The sequence below is a fragment of the Amblyraja radiata genome, chromosome 28 (assembly GCF_010909765.2).
Source record: "Amblyraja radiata isolate CabotCenter1 chromosome 28, sAmbRad1.1.pri, whole genome shotgun sequence".
Taxonomy (NCBI): Eukaryota; Metazoa; Chordata; class Chondrichthyes; order Rajiformes; family Rajidae; genus Amblyraja; species Amblyraja radiata.
This window is the reverse complement of record NC_045983.1, coordinates 16063756-16090727: the sequence shown is the minus strand read 5'-3', so window position 1 is coordinate 16090727 and position 26972 is coordinate 16063756. Positions and strand designations below refer to the sequence as shown.

Sequence of the window (26972 nt, the reverse complement as noted above, 5' to 3'; positions counted from 1 at the left end):
TCCTGAAAGGGTAAAAGTCAGGAGTAACAAGTACAGGGAACCCTGGATGTCAAGGGACATTGAGGGTTGCATAAAGAAAAAACAGAAGCAGATAAAAGGTATATGGAACAATGAGAGAAGAGGCACTTAAAAAGGCAATTTGGGACATGAGAACTCAGTGGCAGACACTAAAGATAAATCCAAAGGCATTTTATAATTATATTAACATAAACAAATACCAAGGAAAAAAGTAGGGCCCATTTGGGGTGACAAGCATAATCCCTGTATGAATACTTTTCATGAGACCAGAGATGGAGAATTCAGAGAAGGAGTAGTGAAAGATTAGATCTACATAAATAAAAAGGAGATACTCGATACCTTGTATGGCTTACAGGTGGATAAATCCCCATGACTCTATGCGGTTTATCCCAGGATGCTGAGGAATTCAATGGAAGAGACTGCTGGCTGAGATGTTTAACTCTTCACTGGACACAAGTGAGGTGACTAGATGACCAGAGGACAGCAAACATGATCCCGTTTTTCAAGAAAGGCAGCAGGGGAAAAGTGTGGTAGTTATAGACCTGTGAGCCCAACCTCGGTGGTAAGGAAGATACTGAAATAAATTCTGAGGGAATGGGTTAATTACCACTTCAAAAGTCAGGATCTGATCAGAGGCTGCCAACATTGTTTTGTCAAGGGCAGTTCCTGCCTGACCCATCTGGTTGAATTATTTGAAGAGATAACAAACTGCACTAAATGAGGGTAGGGCAGAAAATGCGATTTACATGGACTTTAAATCCAAAATTGTCTTGCCAGTCGGAGACAGATGGTTGGTTTTGCCATTGGATGGCTGTAACTGGTGATGTTCCATGTGGATTGGTGCTGGGGCTCTTGCTGTTTGTTATATATGTAGATGCCTTGGATGTATATGTGGGAGGCAAGAGCAAGTTTGCAGATTGGAGAAAGGTGGTCAGGCTAGAGAGATGTCGACATGTTGGTGAAATGGGCTGAAAAATGGCAAATTGAAGTCTAATCCATATGTGCAAGGCGATGCATGTTGGAAGCACTAATGATGTTTGGGTCAGTGCTATGATATTGGGGGTCATTTTGGACAGGGAAATTGGAATACAAGTACATATATTAGCAACACAGGTAGACAATGTGATTAGGAAGGCAAACATGCCTTAATCAGATAGGGCACAAAATATAATATGATAATGACAGGTAAGAGGCATTAGACAGGCACATGCAGGGATTGGAGTAATATGGATCATGCATAGGTTCTGTTCCAACTTTAGAAAATGTTGGTCTGATCTCAGCTGGAGTACTGCATGGAGTTCTGGGCACCAAGGTATAGAAACAGTTAGATTGGACAGACTGTAGGAAACTTATTCCTATATCAGAGAAGGATAAAACAGAGGACATAGGTTTAGAGTAGGGGGTATCTTCTTCATCCAGTGAGTGGCAAGTACCTACAATGCACTGTTGTTTCCATTTTCTTTCCCCCACCTTTCGCTCTGACTAACGGGCCTAAATGTTTATCTGTGTTTCCTCATCTCCAACTGAAGTGTCAACTGAAGTAAGAAATGTCTGAACCATGATATACATGACATCACAATTGTGGGTATCTGGCTGCATTCTTCATACCGTGTCACTTCCCATATACAAACAACAAAATTCATGCCAATGAAGAAAAACTATTCAAGTGGTGGCATTTTGTGATTCCCATCTTTCCTACATAACCATTCGATTCTCCTTTACCAGCTTTAAGTAGCAAGAATGGTTTTCTATGTAATGATTACAATGGGAGTTTTCAGTTTTACTTGATGGTTGTAAATTACTTGGGAGCTTGCACTCAGGCTCAACCACAAGGCTAAATTGGTATTTGCTGTTCCATTTAAAAGATTGTAATGGCATAGCATCAGTTTTCAAAGATTCTGCAACTTACTTCACCAGACTGAGGAAACAGAACTCGATGATCAATTTTTCCCCAAAACAGACTGCCTGCCTCACTCCTTTTGTCACTTAAGTGATTGCAAAATTTTAGCATTTGAGGTTCTCATACTTGCTCCTTTCTTTTTAGTTCTTCCACTTGTCGAAGCTGCTCTGACGTGAGAATGTTCTCCATGCGCTGCATGTCCCTCATCAGCAGCCTCTGGGACTCAAGGAACTGGTCATTAGCCCGCTGCCACGTGTGTTTCAGCTGGTTGTGCTGCTGCCGCTCCTGCTCCAAAAGATGACATACTGGGGGAAACATTGAAACATGTCAGACTTGGCAAACAAACTGCAGGCTCCCAGCAGCTTCCAGGACCACAAACTCGTCACTTCATCACAATACAGCACGTATTTTGCAGTGCCAACACAGTGGAACATTCAATCTCTCTCAGACGAGCATTGATAGGTTTGACACTGAGCAACATATGGAAGTATTGGGGTACACAATAAATGTAATACGGTCTGCATGGAAGAATATTTTAAGAAGGATAAAGGAAAAAATAGACAAGAGCGCAAGCAAGCAAGAAATTGGGGATTTCCAGAATTTGCACCCAGTGCTAGACAGATAAACGAGGGAGGGGCTGGAGAGAGTTAAGACATGGTATAAGATAGGATAGAGACGAGACTGCAAATACTGGAAGCTTGAGTAAAAAAGCAAACTGCTGGAGGAACTCAGCACATCAGGCAGCATCTCAGTTATACAGCGTGGAAACAGGCCCTTCGGACCAAGTTGCCTACACCAACAACGTGTTCCATCTACATTAGTCCCACCTGCCTGCATATGGCCTATATCCCTCTAAACCTGTCCTATTCATGTGCCTACCTAAATGATTCTAAAACGTTGCAATAGTGCCTGCCTTAACTACCTACTCTGGCAGCTCGTTGCATACACCCACTACCCTTTGTGTGAGAAAGGAACCCTCAGGTTCCGATTAAATCTGTCCCCCCTCACCTTAAACCCATGTCCTCTGGTTCTCGATTCCCCTACTCTGGGCAAGAGACTGTGCGTCTATTCGATCTATTCCTCTCATGATTTTGTACACGGCCATCATCCTCCTGTACTCCAAGGAATAGAGTCTTAGCCTGCTCAACCTCTCCCTATACCTCCAACCCTCAAACCCAGGCAACATCCTCATAAATCTTCTCTCCACCCTTTCCAGCTAGACAATATCTTTCCTCTAACTTGGTGCCCAGAACTGAACACAATACTCTAAACAATAGGTGCAGGAGTAGGCCATTCGGCTGATCATCCCCAATCAGTACCCCGTTCTTGCCTTCTCCCCATATCCCCTGACTCCGTTATTTTTTAAGAGCCCTATCTAGCTCTCTCTTGAAAGCATCCAGAGAACCCGCCTCCACCGCCCTCTGAGGCAGAGAATTCCACACTCACCACTCTCTGCGAGAAAAAGTGTTTCCTCATCTCCGTTCTAAATGGCTTACTCCTTATTCTTAAACTGTGGCCCTTTGTTCTGGATTCACCCAACATCGGGAACATGTTTCCTGCCTCTAACGTGTCCAAACCCGTAACAATCTTATGTTTCAATGAGATACCCTCTCATCCTTCTAAACTCCAGAGTGTACGTCCAGCTGCTCCATTCTCTCAGCATATGACAGCCCCGCCATCCCGTGAATTAACCTTGTAAACCTCTGCTGCACTCCCTCAATAGCAAGAATGCACTCCCTCAATAGCAAGAATAGCTCTAAATGCGGCTTCACCAACAATCTTGTAAACCTGTAACATAACCTCCTAACTTCTATAGTCAATACTCTCACTGATGTGACCAATGTGCCAAAAGCCTTTTTGATCTGGAAAGGTCAAATAGGTAGACGGCATTTCAGTCAGGACCCTACTTCCCAAATATCTAAAGTATTTCAGATAATCTAAAAAAATTGCAGCATTTGTTTGTATTACATTGTTAAATTATGTTGTTAATGGTCAGCAGTACAATGGGTCACAAAGTCAGGCTGAAGATAAGCCTGAGAAACTCCAGTATCAGTTGGAAGTAAAGGAAACAATTGCAAGTAATTCTATGGATATGATTGGATAGATTGCATAAGAAAGTGAGCTAGGTCTTGTCTAACTGTGCACCAGAGAAGCATTGATAAGAACAAGGATTATCATGGTTAATTACATAACTGTCAAACCAATCTGATTATGTTTCCAACATAAATTCTATTCACTTAATTTACATGTTAGTGGGGTTTTTAAAAACTTCATCCTTGACTAGGTTTTTGGTCATCTGCACTAATATGCAGAGTAGTTAATACGAATCATGTGACAGAAACGGATCCACTAGCCCACCTCATCCAAACAATCATGATGTCTATCTATGCTAATTCTATTTGCCTGCTTTAACTTAATATCCTTCAATAAATTTCTTATCCCAGTACTTGCCCAAAAACCTTTTAAATGTTACAACTGTATTTACCTCCTATCTATGCTCTTCATAATTTTACAAACTCCCATAAGGTCACTCCTTGCTGCCTATGTTACAGTGAGAATAAACCTAAACTCTATCCTTCTATATAACTGCTCTCCATTCTGGATACCATTCTACAAGTTCCTTTTACCACATTTGTTCTTTTGCTTCGATAGCCTACCCGTAGTGTTAGATCCTATTTTGTATGCAGCGCTCCAAATGGAGTCTAATATAGTCTAACTGATGTTTTGTACACTTGCAACATACTGTCCCAACTCATACTCAATGCTTCTCCCTATGAAGACAAGCATACCAAAATGCCTTCTTCACTACTCTATCTAACTGTGTCACCATTTCCAGAGGGCTAGGGACTTGCATTCCAAGGTCCCCATGTATATCACAGTTAAGGTCTCTGACAATGACTTTATATTTTACTCATGTTCCGGCGACATTCTTTACTATATTGATGAATATAAATAGCAATTGTTGTTATGTTTCAGGCCAGTTATCAGCAACAACATTAAAACTTATATTCCTAACCATAATATAGCACTTCAAAGAGATGAAAGGGAGACGATAAGCATAGGTGAAGATTCTAAAATAGATGACATGAAAAAATGGTCACAGTCCAGGAAGAAAGGTAGCAAAGGCACCCAGTAGATGGGCAAGGTTTGATCTGGATTGATGAGTGAAATGCTATGTGCTGATCTCCATGTTAAGGGAAGCACCAAGCATTTGCCTCAAAACGTATTCCTTTCCAACTGCCCTCACCATGAAAGCAAGCATTTTATCTCACTGCTATTCAGAGAACAACATGGATCAGTCCAAGTCAGCATTGATTTACAAAGGGGAAATCTTGCTTGACTAATCTTCTGGAATGTTTTTGAGGATTTAACAAGTAAAATGGATAAGGGAGAGCCAAAGGATGTCCTGTATCTGGATTTTCAGAAAGCCTTTGATAAGGTCCCACACAGGAGATTAGTGGGCAAAATTAGAGCACTTGGTATTGGGGGTAGGGTATTAACATGATAGAAAATAGGTTGGCAGACAGGAAACAAAGAGTAGGAATTAACGGGTCCCTTTCAGAATGGCAGGTTAGTGACTAGTTGGGTGCTTGGTCCGCAGCTATTTACAATGCATATCAATGATTTTGATGAAGGAATTAAATTTACAGATGACACAAAGCTGGGTGGCATTGTGAACTGTGATGAGGATGCAGAGTGATTTGGATAGATTGGGTGAGTAGGCAGATGCAGTATAATGTGGATAAATGAGAGGTTATCCACTTTGGTGGCAAGAACAAGGCAGCAGATTATTATCTGAATGGTGTCAGATTAGGAAAAGGGGAAGTGCAACACGTCCTGGGTGTCCTTGTACATCAGTCACTGAAAGTAAGCATGCAGGTACAACAGGCAGTGAAGAAAGCAAATGGCATGTTGGCCTTCATAACAAGAGGATTTGAGTTTAGGAACAAATGGTTGTGCAGGGCCCTAGTGAGACCACACCTGGAGTATTGTGTGCAGTTTTGGTCTCCTAATTTGAGGAAGGACATTCTTGCTATTAAGGGAGATCAGCATAGGTTCACAAGGTTAATTCCCAGACTGTCATATGATGAAAGAATGGAACGACTTAGCTTGTATTCATTGCAATTTAGAAGGATCAGAGGGGATCTTATAGAACAAATATAAAATTATTAAGGGATTGGACAGGCTAGATGTAGGAAACATGTTCACGATGTTAGGGGAGTCCAGAACCTGGGACCAGTTTGAGAATAAGGGGTAGACCATTTAGAACTGAGATGAGGAGAAACTTATTCACCCAGAGAGTTGTGAATTTGTGGAATTCTGCCTCAGAAGGCAGTGGAGGCCGATTCACTGGATGCATTAAAAAGAGAGTTAGATAGAGTTCTTAGGCTTAGTGGAATCAGGGATATAGGAAGAAGCCAGGAACTGGGTACTGGTTGTGGATGATCAGCCATGAACACATTGAATGGCAGTTCTGGCTTCAAGGGCTGAATGGCCAACTCCTGCACCTACTTTCTTGTTTGATAAATACATGGAAACAGGCTACTCTGGTGTCAAGGACTGGAAATGGACGAGGTAGTGGTGGAGGGGGAGATGGAGAGGAAACTGAATGAGACACATGAAAAAAAATATTGAGCAGAATAAGAGCTGCAACCTAAAATTAGAACTATGGTGGTCACTTCAGTGTTTCAGAAATCAGGAACTACTTTGTTAAACTTCCTTAAGCAGTAACCATACTTGGTAACTGTACATGTTATGTCACAGTTCATAGGTTTTAATACAATAACTATTATTCCTATTACCTTCATGCAGTTCTTTACGTAATTTCTCTGCATCTTCTTGCAGCACACTTTTCTGAGTGTTGAGAACAGCAACATACATTTCCAGATCTGTCCTGCAGGATTTCTCTGTCTCGAGGTAATGATTTAACTCTTTAACCTGCTGAACACACGAATCACCTCATATCTCTTCATACAGGGGAAAAACAGCCATGTAATTTATTATTTACAAAGCACAGATTTTGAAGGGAGCAGCGTGCTAACTGCCAGCATTTCTCAGCACATTTGCAAGTATCGGGATTCCTACTGGCCAAGTTCTATCAGCCATTTCATAGCCATGCTCCACCCATGGACTCAGCTGAAATTTGCCAAGATTTGCCAGAGCTCCTGAACCAGGTGAGTCTTGGCATAGGATCTGCAAGCACATTCACTTGAAGGGGTAATTTAGGGCTGTGCAAAAGGAATGGAGAGAATGTCATACTGCAAAGCTTGCTAATGTTCAGTTTAATGACAAACAATGTCACTAAATATTCTTAAATGCAATTTTGACATGCTCAAAACAATTTTTTTACTTTTTACAGTTTTTAAATCCCAGAAGCTTTCAGAAATACTATTAAACCTTAATATTTTCGACAGGTAGCTGGGCCTGCTCAGGATTCGCTACTTCGTTCAGACAGTCTGAGCTAGTAAAACCAGTCTTCTTAATCCAACAAAGGCAAGATCAGGAGAATGAAGATGTGACATGTCATTGAAACATACAAAACTCTCACTGAAATGGACAAAATTCCCATCGAGATTTTACAGAACATTTAGAGGAATGGTGTTCTGCCTGGCTGCGGTGTCCAGACCTAGTGGACACCTGAGAATTTGTTTTCCCCAGCCATTCAGGAGTGGAACAAACAGGTATTTCTTCATCCAAAGTGCAGTAGTGTTTTTTTTTTTTAAATCCTCGAGCCTAGAGGGCCCAGTATTTGAAGCCAATTAAAAACGGCAATGCCTACCTGGATATCAAGGGAAATAATTAACATGCAATTAGTACAATAATTGACGCTGAGGTAAAAGCATCCATCCTTACTGAATGGCCATCCTTTCTACTTCTAGAGCCTTTGTGAGCTGGTGGGCCCAATAAGAAAAATCCAGTCATACCCATTCTCTCTGTTTATCCTATATCACTGAACATTTTTCCTCCCCACTTCAAACTTGTATTTAACTCTCTCCTAAAACTTTAAAAAGTCAAAACATTTCAGAAAGCACATTCCAGCTGCATAACAAATATTCTCACCTTTCACCCCGATTGCCTGTCAGTTATCTTGTATCTCCTTTGGTTAATAACCCAATTATAATTGAAGTGTGCCCTACCAAAACAGTTCAGTTTTCCGCAAAAGGAAAACACAACAGGGGCTAAAAATTCAAAGCTAAACAAACAGTGCTAGAAATAGTGAGCAGTTCTCCCAACACCTGTGGAAATAAATAAATAAATAAATTTACAGGCCAATATCCCGACAAGGTCATGAATTCAAAAAGTGCTGGAAAAACTCAGTGGGTTAGGCAACATCTGTGGAGGGAATGAGCAGATGTTTTGGATTGGGACTTTTCATCAGACTGATGGAGTAGGCGAGGATGGGGGGTGAGAAAGAGCTGGAAAAGAGTTTGGGGAGGGGAGTGCGGCCAAACCTGGCAAACAATAGTTGGACAGGATGTCGATCGGGTTGAATGGCAGATGGGTGGCTTAAGTGACACAGGCTTAAGATGAAAATGAGACAAGAGGGTGTCAGCAAAGGAAAGTAGAGGAGATGTGAAATGCAAAGCCGAGGTGGGATATGGATGGACTGGGATATAGAGGGGAAAGAGAGGATAAAAGAGGAAACATGGTACTCAAGGATGGGAGACGAGTATATAGATTGGGGCGGGGGGGAAGGAGTAGGGGGACTAGGGTGGTGGGAAAAATGTGTGGCAACTAGGGTGGGTGCGTGGCTAGAAGAAAGAGGTAGGGGAGGTGTCCCACCCTAGTCAACCTGCTGCCTTTTACTCCCTATTTATCCTTCCCGCCTTTCACACCACCTTTTCTTTCCTTATCGCTTTTGTCTCATTTTTTAAAATCTCTTTTTCGTCTTTTCCACTTATATCATCCATCTACAATCAACCACACCCCTCTCACCTGCATCTAACTATCATGCAAAAAAAGTTGTGCCATTCCTAGCTCTCTTTTCACTGCGAACATGATATCCCAACTTTTAAACTTAGTACTTCGGTGTATGAAGGCAAGCATATCAAATGCCTTTATCACCACTCTATCCACCTGTGTCGTCATTTCCGAGGAGTTATGGATATGCATCTCTAGGTCCTCTCTAATCATCAACACTCTTAAGGTATAACATAATTTATACAAATAATATTTGCATGATCTATTTTTAGGGCTCACCTTTGAGGCTTCTAGTTCTTCAACCTTTTCTTCAGTTGTTGACAGCTTTTCTTTGAGAGCTACTATTTCTTTTTCCATGGGCATCACCACTGATCGTAGCTTCTCAGCATCTTCCTGAGCCTATTCATTAAAATGAAAGAAAGCAGAAATGACTGCCTCTTCTCTGATACCTAATAAAACATACAAATAATTTGGAAGATATTTTACTGAAATAGTGTTTCTCGTACCTTATTTACTGACTGTATAATGCAAGAGCAAACTCCAGTAATAATTACCCACTGAAGTGGATGTTCAGTGTCACTGACCACAATAAAATCTTTCGGCAAGTTTGTAAATTTGATTGAATACAGATCAGCATACTCACTTTCTTCATTTCATTCTCTAAGGTGTTCTCTCCTTGTCCTTCAGATACACGTCTCCTCAGATCTGCCACCTCGCGTTCCATTGCTTCCTTGTACTGTCCCCACTGTGTGCGCTCCTGCTCCAAACGGTGATGAAACTGAATCTCATACTCTCTCAATGTCTCTGCAGCAGAAGTTCAGACATATCACAAAGTTCCAATTAGAATATTTTACAATATAAATACAAAATAGAAAGTGTTTTCAATGAAAGGCTCTAAAGTTTTTATTGTCTGTATACTTTAATGGCCAAAATGAATAAATATTCACAACAATGAGCAATACTCCTAAACACATACCCAGTTACAGATTATAGTAAAAGCGAGCAAAAGCCCTTGAGAGGAAGGACCGAATGAATAGCCCATGTGAAGGCAAGGAAGAGAAGAGACATCCTTTATTAGCCCTTGCTTTTTCAAATGCCAACTTTATGTTAAAGTTTTCATAGAATTGTAGAAATGTACTGGACAGAAACAGTTCCTTTCAGTCCACCTCGTCCACTGATTTTCAAGAGTAAGAATATAACTCGTGACCCAATTTTGGTTAATAATTTATCGAATGGCACTTTATCAACCATTCTGAAAGCCAATCACATCTACTGATTCTTCCTCGTAAAGTGATATATTGATCCACATGATTTCTCTTTTAGAAATCCATGAAGACTTATCCTAATACTGTTATTTTCTCATGCTTCATATTTCTTCATGACCAGGGGGGACATTCAGCACATTGAATTTGAATCAGCTCTTAGAGCATTCCTATTCCTCCACTTATTTTCCCCAAATGGATTTTCTCATACATGTCCATTAACTAGTCAATTACCGGCAGCAAAGTGGCGCAGCGGTAGAGTTGCTGCCTTACAGCGCCAGAGATCCGGGTTTGATCCTGACCACGGGTGCTGTCTGTACGGAGTTTGGACGATCTCCCCCGTGACCGCATGGGTTTTCCCCAGGTGCTCCGGATTCTTCCCCCCCTCACTCCAAAGATGTACAGGTAGGTTAATTGACTTTGGTAAAGATTGTAAATTGTCCCCAGAGTGTAGGATAGCGTAGTGTATAGGGTTCGGTGGTTGGCGCCGCCTTGGTGGGCTGATGAGCTCATTTCTGCCTATCTCTCTAAACTAAACTTCCCCCTAGTCGCCAGCCATCTACACCTGGATTAATTTAAAGTAATTAAGTAATGTACCACCACCTCATTTAGTATTTTCCAAATGTTATGTCATCACTTCATTGATAATAAACTCTTGCATTTTTTTCAACTATTGGTGTTTTATCGAATCAGTCTGTGGTGACTAATTTTAACTTCATCCTTATTTAAGAAGTGTGGCTGCATTTGCAGTCAAACTAGAATCTATGGAACCTTGGAAGATGACAACCAGTGCATCCATTATGTCATTGCTACCTCTTAAATTGTTGGGATGTATGTCAAGAATCAGAATAGGGGATTTCATCCCTTTTAATTTCTCCATTACTTTTCTTTCATAACGTGATTCTAATTACCTTCCTCTCATTGTCTTTCAACTGTTTCTGGGAGGATTTGTGTCTCTTTTTCTATGTAGACAGACAAAATATAGTTTCTCTTCTAAGTCTACGGGGAAAAGCCCAACTTTTTCATTTTAGATGCCTACAGAAGCTTCAATGTGATCCAAAGGAACAAATAAATACAAGCAATATTCATATTCAAGGCCCTTGTGAATAAATGCTCAGAATGGGGGAGGTGATCTCAATATATGACTTCAGGAAAAAAATATTTAAAACTTCAAGAATAAGCAGGTTCACAACTTTGCTCATACCTTTCATCATAGCATGCATTGAAGCAACTTCGTCCTGCCATTGCTGCTTCACATCATCAATTCCCTCCTGTTTGGTCGTCTCAGAAACTGCAGCTACCGCTTTTATATTCTCCATGTCAGCGTTTGCCTCTATGAGCTGCACCTGCAGCAGAGTTACATCATTTTCTGCCGACAGTAGTGCAACATTCTGTCGCTTCAACTCCTCTGGGGGAAAAAACAACTTGATTTTAAAATATGAAAACACACAACTTCAGGGTGCTTGACAATTCTGCAAGACATCCTTGAGACAACGCGAGCCAAATTAATTCTGTCAGTTGGCAGAATGCAACGGGTTTCTTGCAAAACATAGCAATTTAATTACCGAGAGGCAATACGAAATTGGAATTATCCGGATACCAGAGCATGCTGATATAGATAAGAGATCAAAGTTCGCAATTCCAATATGGCTAGCCATTTAATTTTGCTCAAAGTTTAACATTCTGTTGAGTTTGCGGAAAATCAGTGCCCGCAAAATAAAACATAAATTGTGGGGATAGCAGAATGTTACAATTTTCACAGTACCATGCCTCAGAAAAGCAAAATACAGAATTTCAATGTTCTAGATAGTTTAATATCATCTTCACATTGTGCCTCTGTAATAGTACTGTTACTTCCAAGGCAGAAAATTGAATAGAAGATCCAGTCATAAGACTCACACATAATGTAATCTGCCACTTCATTGTGGTGGAACAGGCAAGGGGGCTCAACCTTTAGAATACCATGTTACAGAGGCCTTTTCTGCTCTCTCATGCTGCTCATTCTACAAGGAGCAGGGGGATTCTCTATATGACCCAGCTAATAATTATTCTTCAACCAACACACTAATCTAGATCACATTACAACAGTTTGGATGCATCTAGCTTCTACAATCAACAATGTTGTCAATGTCGCAATAGTGGCTGTAAACAACTTGAGATATTCTTTGGTCACAAATAGCCTGGTATAAATGAACCCTTTACTCTTGAGGATCCAAACCCAAGTTATTCAGCTGTATAACTGCTATGGTGTGAAATGGCTCACCTACATCATTACAAGAACAAATAAGGATAGAGAATAAATAAATACTGACCTTGTTTTATCTTGTAAAAAGTTTAAAATTAAATAAAATAAATATTTTGAAAAGGAAGTGTTCACTGTGAAATTGTTACTTTTATGTAATGTTGTACCGTGTCTGGACCTTGGGTCCGAAATAAAGTTTATTATTATTATTATTACTTATATAGTACATTACTTATAATCGGCAGTCGGCAGTGCAATATGCTGTGGATGCTGATAACAATTGTCCTTTTAAATAAAGGACCTTTCATGCACAACAGGATTTAGCAAGCTTTCATGTCAAACTAAGCGGAGATACAGTGCCCTCCATAATGTTTGGGACAAAGGCCCATCATTTGTTTATTTGCCTCTGTACTCCACAATTTGAGATTTGTAATAGAAAAAAATAATCACATGTGCTTAAAGTGCACATTGTCAGATTTTATTAAAGGGCATTCAAATTGGGGGGGGGGGGGGGGGGGGGACTATGTATAAACACTGCTGTAATTTCTACATGATGAAACCAAAATGTATAAAAATGGCCTGCATTAAAATCTGACAATGTGCACTTTAACCACATATGATTGTTCTATTACAAATCTCAAATTGTGGAGTACAGAGGCAAAAAAAAAAAAATGATGGGTCTTTGTCCCAAACATTATGGAGGGCACTGTATTTGCAGAAATATTGGTATAATCTTTAACCACTGGTGTAGTTCCAGAAGACTAGTGGGTGGCTAATGTACTATTATTTAAGAAAGGCAGCAAGGATGAGCTAGGGATAAGTTGTTAGAGGGGATTCTTAGCGACAGGATCTACCAGCATTTGGATTAGCACGGGCTGATTAAGGGTGGTCAGCATGGCTTTGTGAGTGGGAGATTGTGTCTCGCAAATCAGAATTTTTCTGAAGAGGCAGGGCAGTGGATGTTGTCTATATAAGAGGCAGTAACGGTGGCCTCAATAGGCCTGACTTTGGGTGAACTGGGAATGGGGACTGGACATTGTGCCTTCCCCCACAGTGGTAACCATTGTGGGGGGATGATTTTTTTTGTGTGTAGGTGAACGTGTTGGTCTGTGTCCAAGATGGCTGTCGGAAGGGAGAGTGGACGCTGGCGCGCTTTAGCTGCCTCTGCTCTCTCTTCACATTGTGTTTTTGATTTTTTGTCTTTGGATTGAATTCTGTTTTTAATTTGTGTTTTGGTGATGTCTTTATTGTTTATTTTATTCCGATTATATGTTTTATTATTCTTGTTAATCTCTGTAAGGTGTCCTTGAGATTTTTGAAAGGCGCCCAAAAATAAAATGTATTATTATTATTATTATATATTCACTTCAGCAAGGCCTTTTAGAAGGTCCCACAAGGTATGCTTGTTTAGAAGGTTAGCTTGCTGGAATCCAAAATGAGTTAGCCATTTGAATTTTAAAATGGAAGGAGTCACAGCGCCAAGAGAGAGTCAAGAGTGTTTTATTGCCATATGTCCCAGATAGAACTATGAAATTCTTACTTGCAGCAGCACAACAGAATATGTAAACATAGTACATTGTAAACAATATAATAAACAAAAAAAAACACACAAAAAACAATTAATAATAGTTCAATAATAGTTATTATTGGGGCTTAATGGAGGTTGTACCACAAAGAGTAGTGGAAGGTTGTTTTGCTGGAGGCCTATGACCAGTGTTGTACGAGAGGTTGGTGCTCAATCCACTGCTGCTGTTTGTTATAAACATTAATGATTTGGATAACAATGCAGTTAACATTGTTAGTGCATTTGCAGACATCATCAAAATTAGTGATAAAGCGAGAAAGGATATCCAAGTTTGCAACAAGGTCCAAATCCATTAGGAAGGTGGGCCAAAGAAGGGCAAATAGAATTTAACTCTGACAAGCGTGAGGTATTACACTTTGATATGTCAACCTAGGGCAGGACTTACACAGTAAATAGCAGAGTCCTGGAGAGTGTTGTGCAACAGAGAGATCTGGGAGTTCATAAGTTCAAAAGTGATAGCAGAATTAGGCCATTTGGCCCTTCAAGTCCACTCCACCATTCAATCATGGCTGATCTAACTTTCCCTCTTAACCCTATCCTCCTGACTTCTCCCCATAACCCCTGACACCCGTATTAATCCAGAATCTATCTATCTCTGCCGTAAAAATATCAATTGACGACCTCCACAGCCTTCTGTGGCAATGAATTCCACAGATTCACCACCCTTTAACTAAAGAAATTCCTCCTCAGTTCCTACTTAAAGGAGCGCCCTTTCATTCTGAGGCTATGACCTCTGGCCCTAGACTCTCGCACTACTGAAACTTCCTCTCAACCATTCTATCCAGGCTTTTCACTATTTGATAAGTTTCAATGAGATATCCCCCTCATCCTTCTAAACTCCAGTGGATAGAGGCCCAGTGCCATCAGACACTAATATGTTAACCCACTCCTTCCTGGGATAATTCTCATAAACCTCCTTTGGACCCTCTCCAATGCCAGCACATCCTTCTGCAGAAATGGGGCCCAAAAATCATTGACGAGTCCATATATGTACAGTTCTAGTTACCCATGAAGAGGAACTATGTCATTCAGTCGTAAAAGGTGCAGAAGAAATTCACCAGAATGTTACCTCGGTTTGTGGGCTTGAGTCATAGGGAGAAATTGCATAGGCTGCGACTGTTTTCTTTGAAGTGTAGGAGGCTGAGAGGTGGCCTGGTTGAGATGTAAAAGATCATGAAAGGCACTGATGAAGTGCAAGCTTACAATCTGTATCCTGGGATAGAAGATTCTAAATCTCGAGGGTATAGGCTTAAAGTGAAAGAGAAGATATTCAAGAGGGACCTCAGAGATATTTTTTCAGAGGATAGTCCAAATTTTACATGAGCTGCCAGGCGAAGTTATAGGTAGATACAATTATGACCTTTAAAAGACATTTGGACAGATATGAATAGGAAGCGTTTAGTGGGCTATGCAACAAATGCAGGCAAATAGAACAACCGCAATATACCAACTTGGGCAGCATGGACAAGGTTGGCCAAAAGCCCAGTTTCCATCCTGTAAGCTCTGTGATGCAAAGCAAACAAGGAAATCAATCAGCAGACCATTCCCTGCTAAAACTATCCTATTGACAAAAATTAACTACAAACAATAGCGTGAATACTTAGTTTTCGCCTCCTAAATTCACATCAGCTAAATTTAATTTAGATACAGCACAGGTTAACTGAGTCCGCACTGACCAGCGACCCCCACACACTAACACTAGTCCTACACACACCAGGGATAATTTTCAATTTTACCAAGCCAATTAACCTACAAACCTGCACGGCTTTGGAGTATGGGAGAAAACCGGAGATCCCGGAGAAAACCCACACAGGTCACGGGGAGAATGTACAAACTCCGTACAGACAGCACCCGTACGCAGGATCAAACCCGGGTGTCTGGCACTACAAGGCGGCAACTCTACCTCTGTGTCACCGTGTCTTCCTGTTTCTGATATTTTTCAAACCACTTTTAAAACGTTTTATTCAAATAGGTTTAACCCTGTTGAACATCTATGCACGACCGATCTCATCACTCATAGGAGCTGGCTTGCAGTGAAGCTAATTGTATTGCAGATAAATTAAACAAATTAGGAGCCAAAGTAGTTGAAATAAGTGGTACAACTCTGAAAGCCACCTTATCAAAAATAATTCAGGTATTGATATGCAAATCTGAGCAGTAAACATAACCAGGAAACAATGTGGAAAATATTTGATATTGACCAGTTAGTCAGCTGTATATTTACCTGCAATACACAACCATCAATTGCATTGACTTAAATGTTTCAAACAGTATCAGTTCAACTTCATCATCATCCAAATTTCCTACTTGGCAGATTCTCAAACCTTCTAATTTACGAGTCAAATAAAATTACCTTCTTTTGCGAGGTACAACTCCTTGAATTTGGCTCTCTTCTGATTGAATTCAAATTCCAGCTGTTCTTTTCTGCGCAAGAAATCAGCCTTTGCCTGCTCCAACTCATTCAGTCGCTCTTGTAGCATGGCTCCTGGAAGGTAAACATAAAAACCTGGATTAATGGGACAATATGAACTGTAGTAAGATCACATCGGAATCCAATGTTATACCATTCCTCCACTTTCAAAAGCTGCTCTGCTGAAAAACTTAAGTTTTGGTAAACTAGGAGTTTTTGGTCCCAAAAACAGGGGAAACTTTTAGTTCAACTTCACTTCAGTTGAAGACATACAGCAGGGTACAGTCTGCAGATCATTCTATTCCAAATTAAAACAAATGTTATAAAACTATTTGGTAGGGGTTCCCCACTTTGGAAAAAATAATTAAAGTAATCTGTAATCTTTCTTTATATGACTTAAAATATGAAAGCAAACTATATCTAACCCAGCAAAATACACAAAATAAAAACAACCTTATAAAAAGAGGAAGCACTGCAAACACTTTGTGTTCAATCTTAGGCTACAAAGGAGTAGCACACATTTTCATGTATTTTGCATAAACGTACAGTAACAAAATATAATGGTTAACAGGTGGACAGAAGAACAAGATGAAAAGAAGCATCTAAAACCTTAAACATTGTCAAAGACTTCACATGCCATCAAAGAATAGAATGCTGTTAGCAGGGATAATTTGGTATGTAGTGACATAACCCTGGCAGAGGGCATGGAAACTGGTCAGATCAATGGAGCAGTGGGATTTTGAGGAACAGAGCTGAAGGAGATCACCAAGATCAGTGAGATATGGACAGGGATGGTTGGGAGGATAGGAAGGGGCGGCGTGGCCTTCTGTGGATCCCAAATTGTGTGCCTCAGCTTTAATTAGTCATATGCCAGGGATTCCTTAGTGTCATATGCCAGGGATTCCTCAGTGAGAACTTGCAGTTGCCCAGATATGCTTTGAGAACACCATTCAATTTATGTCTGCATGATAATCTCTTCTCAATTCAGAACATATTTCCTATGCTGGGAGTCTGGTGTCTGTCTTTTACCTTAGATTGGTGCTGGTTCCTTTGCTATTTGTCATTATATATTAAAGACTCGGAGGTGAGTGTAGGAGGATGATTAGTACATTTACCAATGACACAAAAAATGATGGTGTATTGGATAGCAAGGAAAGATGCCCAAGGCTGCAGCAAGATAGGGATCAATTAGAAAATTCAACAGAGCATTGGCATATGGAATTTAATCCTGTCAAGTGTGAGCTGGTACATTTTGAGAAGTCAAATAGGGTTAGATTGTATGAAGTGATTGGGCACCAAGGAATATTGATGAACAGAAAACCCTATGGATCCATGTACATAGTGCCCCATAAATTGGCAGTTAAGGTAGATATGATGGGTGGTGGCAGCCTTCGTAGGTCAGGGTTTAGGCAAAAGTTGGGACTTTACATTGAAACTTTACAAAACACTGGTTGGAATGTTGCGTGCAGATCAGCTTGGTACACTATAGAAAATGATTATACTGAAAAGAATGCAAAGGGGATTCACCAGGACGTTGTCTAGATCGGAGGATTTTAATTATGGGGAGAGATTGAATAAATTAAGCTTGTTTTTCCTTGAGCAAAGATGGTCGTGGTGGGTTTTTTTACCCGATCGAAATACATAAGATCATGACAGGTAGAAGAATCTTTGTTCCCATGAAAGGAATATCAAAAATAAGAGGACAATATTTTAGGGTGATAAGAGAGGGTTTTAAAGGGGATTCAATGGGTAATCTTTTTATTTCACAAACATGCACAAGGACAGAGTGATCGATAAGGATGCTGCCACAGTCTCAGAGAGTTCAATCCCGATCTAGGTGGTCTGTTGCATGGATCTAACATGCTCTTCCTGTGAATGCATTGGTTTCCTTCCACATCCCAAGGAAATGATAGTTGGTAGATTATGTGACTATTACATATTATATATGGTGGGCGAGTGGTTGAATCTAAAGGGTAAGGGTTGATGAGGACGTGGGGAGAATGAAAAAGAGTATAAAGAAGAATTGGTGTAAATAGGTAGTTAATGATCATCCAATCATCAACCTTTCTGCGCTGTACCTCTGTACGACATTATATTCAGAACATGCTGACAGAAGTGGTATTGGAATTTCGTACAATTAATATGTTTAAGAAATATTTAAACTTACAGGCAAGTAAGCAAAGTATAGTTTACAGTCCTAATGGATTAGTGGAGATGAGCAAAAGATCAGCCTAGATATTGTGGTCTGAATTGCTTGTTGATGTGCTATACAAATCTATGACTCTAAATAAATGACATGGCCTACCTACAGAGACAACAGAGTGTAATTAGGGCCTCAATGCAGGGTACACTGGTCTGAGCGAGCACACTGGTTCATTTTTTTTTGCAGACACCACTGGTGGTATCTTTTTTGTACCTTGAGCCAGTTTTGCTTAAGGGAACCCAAATCTCAGAAGCATGTAAGAATATGGGCAGGAATATACTTCTATCTAGATTTTGTAAAGCAAAAGACATAACAAAACCAAAACTCAATACTAAAATAAGAAAGTGCTAGAGAGGCAGTTCAGATGACAGCACCTGTGTAAAAATTAAAAAAAGCAGATGGTGACATTTCAGCCGTATATTCTTCAGCAGACTGAAACGAGAAGGGTTATGCTATACCTTGATAAAATATTGATTAGCCAACAGAACAAATGTGGCAACCAGTTCTGCACACCTTAATGGCATGTCAAGGATGTGTAGAGGACACAGCAGGGATTCCTTAAAGGTAGCATTCAGAATCAGAATTTTAGATTCTAAACGATAAGATTACTAAAACTGGAATTAAATCAATAATCACTGTTACCATAAGAATTTCTAATGTTCATTAATAATGCATTAAAAATGAGAAGCTAATACTCATTTCTGGACATACTTTAGCTTTAAGTATCGGTTTATTATTGTCATGTGTATCCAAGATACAATGAAACATTTTTGTTTGCGTGTTATTGAGTAGTACAATCAGGCCTTACACAAGTATCACAAACAGGTAGTGCAAAGATAAACATGCCAGAGTACAGAACATAGTGTTAGAGCATTGTAGCGTTACAGTCACGGAGACAAAGTCTAAATCCACAATAAGGTAGGTTGGAAGATCAGGAGTACACTTTAGCTTATTGGAGAAGTCAAATAGCTTGAGAACATCAGAGATGTTGCCCTGTATCTGGTAGTACATGCTTTCAAGCTTTTGTAGCTTCTACCCGATGGGAGAAGAGGGAATGACCAGGGTGAAAATTATCCTCGATTATGTTTTTGGTATCCTGAGGCAGCGTGAAGTACAGATGGAGACGATGGGTTGGGGAGGGGGGAGAGGGTGGCTGGTTTATGTGATGATGCAATTTCATGCAGAATGGACAGAGCCGTTACCAAGCCAAGTTGTGATGCAACCTGATAGTATCCTTTCTACGATGCATCTAAGGAGTTGGTAGATATCTTAATAGGCATGCCAAACTTCCCTTAATCTCCTGAGGAAGATGAGGTGTTGGTATGCTGTAGTATTAAAACTAAATTTTATGCAACATAGGAAAAAAACCTGAACCATGGTTTATTTTTAATTTCATGAAGTTCTTCATATCAATTTAAACCTTATTTCAATAGACCCACTGGTATACAGAGGATTATAACAATTACTCCCATCTGATATTGCTCTTGAATGTTAGATAGCCACAGCAAGTAAGTGAAATTCTTTTTTTGGTATATGTTCATAAACACTAAATCTAATTAACATATTAAAGAGCCTGTCCACTTGGTTAGTAGCACGTGTCCTCGAGTCAGAAGGTTACAGTCAAGTCTCAATTCCAGGAACTGAGTGCACAGCATGAAGATTCGGGCGATTACTTCAAATCTTTGTCTCAGGTCGTCATAGGTAAATAGGGTGGCCGATAGAGTCAAGAGTGTTTTCTTGTTCTAGGTCTCAAAACAGAACAATGAAATTCTTACTTGCAGCAGCACAACAGGTATATATACACAAAGTACTCAGTAAATCACATAATAAACAAGAGATTTACTAGGATGTTGCCAGGACTCAAAGGCCTGAGCTTTAGGGAAAGGTTGGGCAGGCTAGGACGATATTCCTTGGAACGCAGGAGGCTGATGGGTGATCTTATCATGAGGAGTTAGATAGGGTGAATTCACAGTCTTTTACCGTGGGTAGGGGAATCAAGAGCCAGAGCGTAACAGTTTAAGGGGAGGAGAAAGATTTAATAGGAACCTGAGAAGCAAGCATGCAGGTACAGCAGACAGTGAAGAAAGCGAATGGCACGTTGGCCTTCATAACAAGAGGAGTTGAGTATAGGAGCAAAGAGGTCCTTCTGCAGTTGTACAGGGCCCTAGTGAGACCATACCTGGAGTATTGTGTGCAGTTTTGGTCCCTTAATTTGAGGAAGGACATTCTTGCTATTGAGGGAGTGCAGCGTAGGTTCACAAGGTTAATTTGCAGGATGGTGTGACTGTCATATGCTGAGAGAAGGGAGCGGCTGGGCTTTTATACTTTGGAATTTAGAAGGATGAGAGGGAATCTTATTGAAAAATATAAAATTATTCAGGGTTTGGTCACGCTAGAGGCAGGAAACATGTTCCCGATGTTGGGGGAGTCCATCACCAGGGGCCACTGTTTAAGAATAAGTGGTAAGGCATTTAGAACGGAGATGAGGAAACACTTTTACACACAGAGTGTTGTGAGTCTATGGAATTCGGTTCTCTGGATACTTTCAAGAGAGAGCTTGAAAGGGCTCTTAAAGATAGCCGAGTCAGGGGATATAGGGAGAAGGCAGGAACGGGGTACTGATTGTGGATGATCAGCCATGATCACATTGAATGGCAGTGCTGGCTCAAAGGGCCAAATGGCCTACTCCTGCACCTATTGTCTATTGCAACCTTTTCACTCAGAGGGTGGCGGGTATACAGATCGAGCTGCCGGGGAGATAGTTGACGTAGGCACAACAGTATTTATAGGACATTTGGATAGATAGATGGATGGATATGAAAGGTTTAGAGGGTTATTGGTCCAAATTAGACTAATTGGATTCGCTTAGATGGGGTGTCTCTCTTGGCATGGTTGGGCTCCAAAAATGACACCACTAACCAATTTTGGAAAACTGTTTATCAATATTTATGTAAGATATAGATAATAGTACAATTTTGTTGTGGAAAAGGGTGGACATGTCAAATACTAGAAGGCATAGCTTTAAGGCAAGAAGTAAAAGTTTAAAGATGTGCAGGGCAAATCTTTTCGATACACGGTGGGTGCCTGGAATGTCCTTCCAGGGGAGGCAGGTTATGATAGTGGCGTTAAGTAGATTTTAGATAGGCATATGGATATGCAGGGAATGGAGGAATATGAAACCTGTGCAGCCAGATGAGATTAGTTTATCTTGGCAACATGGTTGGTACACACATTGTGGGCCAAAAAGCATGTTCTATAGATCTCAAAATGATTGAGTGTTGTGATTTACAATTTTATGTTTAATGGCACTTATAGTCAGAGCTTGGTTCCTTTAACAGAATAACTTTAGTGTGACTGCTTTGTACCAATGATTGATGGAAAAAAATGGATTAGACTACAGAAAGTTAACATCTTTCTAAATTGAAGTGTTGTTCTAGTAGCAGGAATCAAATGTTTGACTTGAGAAAATGAAACTTAATGGAGTACTGCATTTCCATATCTTATTTTAGCATTTCTTTATAGACACTAGGTAACTACTTCTGTTGAAACGAGGAACTGCAAACGCTGGTTAATAGACAAAAGGATAAAAAGTGCTGGAGTAACTCAGTAGGTTAGGAAACATCTCAGAGAATATGGATAAGCGATATATTTGAAGAGCATAATAATTCTGTAAAATGCAAATACTAATGTACCCTTTTCACCAAGTCTTTCAAAAACAGCAACACCTTACATGATATACAATGTAGCCAAATATAATGAATAACCATGGTTGTTGTTGAAGATTAACACAAAATGCTGGAGTAACTCAGGCAGCATCTCTGGAGAGAAGGAATGAGTGAGGTTTCAGATTGAGACCCTTCATCACCATCTAGACTCAAAATGTCATCCATTCCTTCTCTCCAGCAATGCTGCCTGGCCTGCTGAGTTATTCCAGCATTTTGTGTCTATCTTCGACTTAAACCAGCATCTGCAGTTCTTTCCTACACACTTTACATTGTGTTGGTTGAAATATATAAAAAGACAATGCAATTTAGAATACAACTTACTCCTGCAATACTATGACACGTATAACGAACAATTCCAATAACGTGTGCAGCACATGGAATCCAAGGCAAGTTGACCAAATGGATTCAAAATTGGCTGAGAGTCATACAGTGATACAGTGTGGAAACAGGCCCTTCGGCCCAACTCACCCACACCGGCCAACAATGTCCCAGCTACATTAGTCCCTCTTGCCTGTGCTTGGTCCATATCCCTCCAAACCTGTCCTATCCATGTACTTGTCTAACTGTTTCTTAAACGATGGGATAGTCCCAGCCTCAACTACCTCATCTGGCAGCTCGTTCCATACCTTACCTTCCATACCCTTTGTGTGAAAAAGTTACCCCTTGGATTCCTATTATATATTTTCCCCTTCACCTTGAACCCATGTCCTCTGGTCCTCAATTCCCCTACTCTGGGCAAGGGGCTCTGTGCATCTACCCCATCTATTCCTCTCATGATTTTGTATAGCTCTGTAAGATCTCCCCTCATCCTCCTGCGCTCCATGGAATAGAGATCCAGCCTATTCAACTTCTCCCTTTAGCTCACACCCTCTATTCCTGGCAACATCCTCGTAAATCTTTTCTGAACCCTTTCAAGCTTGACAATCTTTCCTATAACATGGTCCCCAGAACTGAACACAATATTCTAATTGCGGTCTCACCAGCGTCTAATGCAGCTGCAACATGACCTCCCAACTTTTATACTCAAGACTCTGACTGATAAAGGCCAAAGTGCCAAAAGCCTTCTGCAACACAACCTTCAAGGAACCATGCACCTGTACTCCTAGATCCCTCTGCTCTACAACACTACCCAGAGGCCTACCATTTACTGCGAAGGTCCTGCCCTTGTTCGACGTCCCAAGATGCAATACCTCACACTTCTCTGTATTAAATTCCATCAACCATTCCTCCGCCAACCTGGCCAATCGATCCAGATCCTGCTGCAATCGTTCTCAACCATCTTCACTATCTGCAAAACCACTAACTTTTGTATCATCAGCAAAGAAGTCATAGGGTAATTACGACAGGTTGTTTTTCTAATTGAAGACCTGTGACCAGTAGAGTTCTACAGGTGTTGATGCTGGGTTCACTGTTGTTTATTATCTCCATTAATGATTTGGATGACAATGTTGTTAACATTGTTAAATTTGCAGATTACACCTAAATCTGTGGTATATGGAGCAGGGAGATAGACATCCAAGTTTACAATAGAATGTAGAACCGTTGGGAAGGTGAGCCAAGGAATGACAAATGGAATTTAATATTTACACCAGTGAGGTGTTGTACATTAAACGTAGGAAGACTTTCACAGTAAATGGTTGAGCTCAGGAGAGTGCTGTGGAACATAGAGCATCCAAGTGCATGAATCCCTGAAAGTGGCAAGTCAGATGGACAATGTGGTGAAGGTGGTGTTTGGCATGCTTGGAAGGATACGGTGTATAAAAGTTGGGACATCATGCAAAAGTTATTGGTGACACACACCACTCTTGGAGGACTGTGTGCAGTTTTGATCACCCAATCGGATCAATATCATTAAATTGAAAAGGGCCAAAATAAAATCCAGATAGTACCTGGATTAGGGGGCTTGAGTTAAAGGGAGACTAGATAGTCTGGGACTTTATTTTCCTTCGGAACATAGGAGGCTGAGGATGACCGTACTCAAATATACCAGATCATGAGGGAAATGGATAAAGTGAATGTTCACAATCTTTTGCCTGTTGATTCTAAAACTAGACGGCATAGGTTTAAGGTGTGAAATTTAAGAGGGACTTCAGAAACAACTTTTTCCACCGGAGGGTATTCCGTACCTGGAATGAGCTGCCAGTGAAAGCTATAGAAGTGGATATAATTATGACTTTTAGAGGACATGTGAACAGATATATGGATAGGAAGGGCTTAGAGAAATATGGGCCAAATGCAGACATTCTGAGCCACTACCATTTGTCAACTTGGTTGGCATGGACAAGGTGGGCTGAAGGGCCTTTTTCCCCCAACTGTACAGTTATGCAATTCCCTAATACAACACAGTGAACACGAGCACTGTAATTACAACCCAATAGCCAAACATGGGTAGTACAATGTAATAAAAACATTATGCTGCGAATTTTCAGTATCCAATGATTATATCCACTTCCACAGATAGTGTTTGTGGAGAGAAAAAAAGAGTTAATGTCAAAAGTTCATAAGCCTTTATCAGTACTGCCCAGATCTCAAACAAACTGAAAAGGCCATCTAAGCCCAAATTCAATAATCTTTGCTAAGTCCTGAGGGTTGTAATGTTCTTAGTCAGAAGGTTTGTTGTTGTTCTTCAAGTTTGCATTAGGTTTTATTGGAACAATACACAAAACTGTAGAGGGGTCAGAATGAGAGCAAGATACAGAATTAAAGTGATAAAGCAATGAAAAATAAAGGTGTGGAGCACAATGGAAATCCCAACAACTGCTTTCACAGCAGCTGAAGCCCATTCTGGGTGACTATTCAAAAACGTTTAAGAAGGAACTGCAGATACTGGAAAATCGAAGGTAGACAAAAATGCTGGAGAAATTCAGCGGGTGAGGCAGCATCTATGGAGCGAAGGAAATAGGCAACGTTTCGGGTCGAGACCCTTTTTCAGACTCCTTCTTCAAAAATGTTTGGTGCCTTGGGGCAATTTTTGGCATTAAAAAAATTAGAGAAGTAAGTAAATATGTTGTAGAATATATCATATGCCTGCGATGAAGTAAGATTGCATTTGTCCAATCTCTAACAATACTCACTTTAACATAACCTCTGCTTTCAGAAAACATTGCCCACTAACAGTACAATCACAGGACTGTTATGTAGGGAACACATATCACAGCATTGCCATAGGAAATCTAATTTCAGGCATCTTTCCACACTTCAATAAAATTTCAATAATTCAGTGAGAGACAGACGTCTGAGAATAAAGTGTGCCTAAACAATTGTAGCATTTAAAATAATGTATGTTATTGCAGTTCAATGGTATGGTCTACAACAGGAAGACAACTTAAAAGCAAAAAGTCATGTTCAATTTGGGGAAAAATTGTAGATAAAGATCAAGGTTACAGAAAAAGACATTTGAAAAGTTATAAGCATAATGTGACAGGAAGATACAAATGTCAACACTATAAAGGGTTGGACAGTGGCATAACTAGTTGTTAAACCGCTGCTTCATAGCTCCAGTAATCTAGATCCAATCCTGACCTTTGGTGCTGTATAAAATTTGTGCACTCTCTCTGTGACCGTGTAGGTTTCCGTCAAGTGCTCTGGTTTCCTCCGCGTTCCAAAGACATGCAAGTTGGCAGGTTAATTGGGTGCTGACAATTGTCCCCAGCATGTTGAGGGGGGGATGGGGGGGTGTCTGTGTCTGTGTGTGTGTGTGCGCGTGTGGATAAAAACAGAATGTGTAAAGGTGTGATTAATGCTCATGCACACTTGGGTTGAAAGGCCTGTTTTCATGCAGTATGATTCCATGAGTACAGAGGCATTGGTTATCAACACCTCAGCAAATTAGTGAATAATTAAATTTGAAGTTGCTGTATCTAAGCAGCTGAAGCATTGAGTATGCAAAGCGACATGAGCAGGAGTAGATCAGAGGGCTGGAATTTCTAAGAAACCAGAAGCAAATGACTAAAAAGCTAATGGGCAAGATAAACGATGAGAGAAAACTGACAAGTGATATTGATATTCAATGGATATTGGATTCAACCTTGATTCAAAGTAATCAAGGTTAGTATGGGACCCACAGTGTCAGACTGGGGAATAGCAAGAAACAAAAAAATGATGAATGAGTGGGGAGCACTGCAAATATTCTAAAGACAACAGATAGCTACTTTCAAACAAAAAGGGGAAAACTGGTAACAATTCCCTCCTAAATGTGACCAGATACTGTAAAAAACTAACTTGACCTGCATTCGGATGTTCTTTTGAAAAGAGGTGTCTGCAGAGATAATGGATTCATCGGATTAAGTTTTACCAACGCTCACCAAGTTCCAGGAGGGTACCACCATATCAAAAACACAAATAGTCAAGGAGGCACGGAAAAAAAAAGCAGGAAACGTATAGGCCAGATAACTCAATAGCTATTGTTGTGGAGTTGCCAGAATCCACAACCAACAAAGAAATTAAGCGAGTCACTTAAAAAAATGTAATGCAATCAAACCAAGTCAATGTGGTTTTGACAATTGAGTTCTTTGCGGAACTAACAGAGTTGATACCGACTTACCTGTAAGTGTTGTATATTTAGATTTCCAGAAAGCATGTGTCTAGGTGTCACATGATACATAAGACAAGAACTTACATTGCTAAGGGAAGTATACTAGCATGTACACAAAGTGCTGAAATAACTCAGTAGGTTAGGCAGCATCTCTGGAGAACACAAGATAGGT

The 26972-nt window shown here is 40.3% G+C and overlaps 1 protein-coding gene across 5 annotated transcripts in view; it reads right to left on the bottom strand.

Moving 5' to 3' along the window:
* The window catches only part of rabep1 (rabaptin, RAB GTPase binding effector protein 1), a 73713-nt gene that overhangs the window by 38963 nt on the left and 7778 nt on the right, over positions 1-26972 (bottom strand). For 3 of the 5 annotated variants that reach the window (XM_033046425.1, XM_033046421.1, XM_033046423.1), the window contains exons 2-7: positions 16282-16413; positions 11306-11509; positions 9483-9643; positions 9119-9238; positions 6721-6859; positions 2045-2223 (exon numbers count right to left, since the gene is read on the bottom strand). In XM_033046425.1, coding sequence (XP_032902316.1) covers positions 2045-2223; positions 6721-6859; positions 9119-9238; positions 9483-9643; positions 11306-11509; positions 16282-16413 — 935 coding nt within the window. The remainder of the gene's footprint in view (positions 1-2044; positions 2224-6720; positions 6860-9118; positions 9239-9482; positions 9644-11305; positions 11510-16281; positions 16414-26972) is intronic. The other 2 variants (XM_033046426.1, XM_033046422.1) reach the window with 1 other exon arrangement.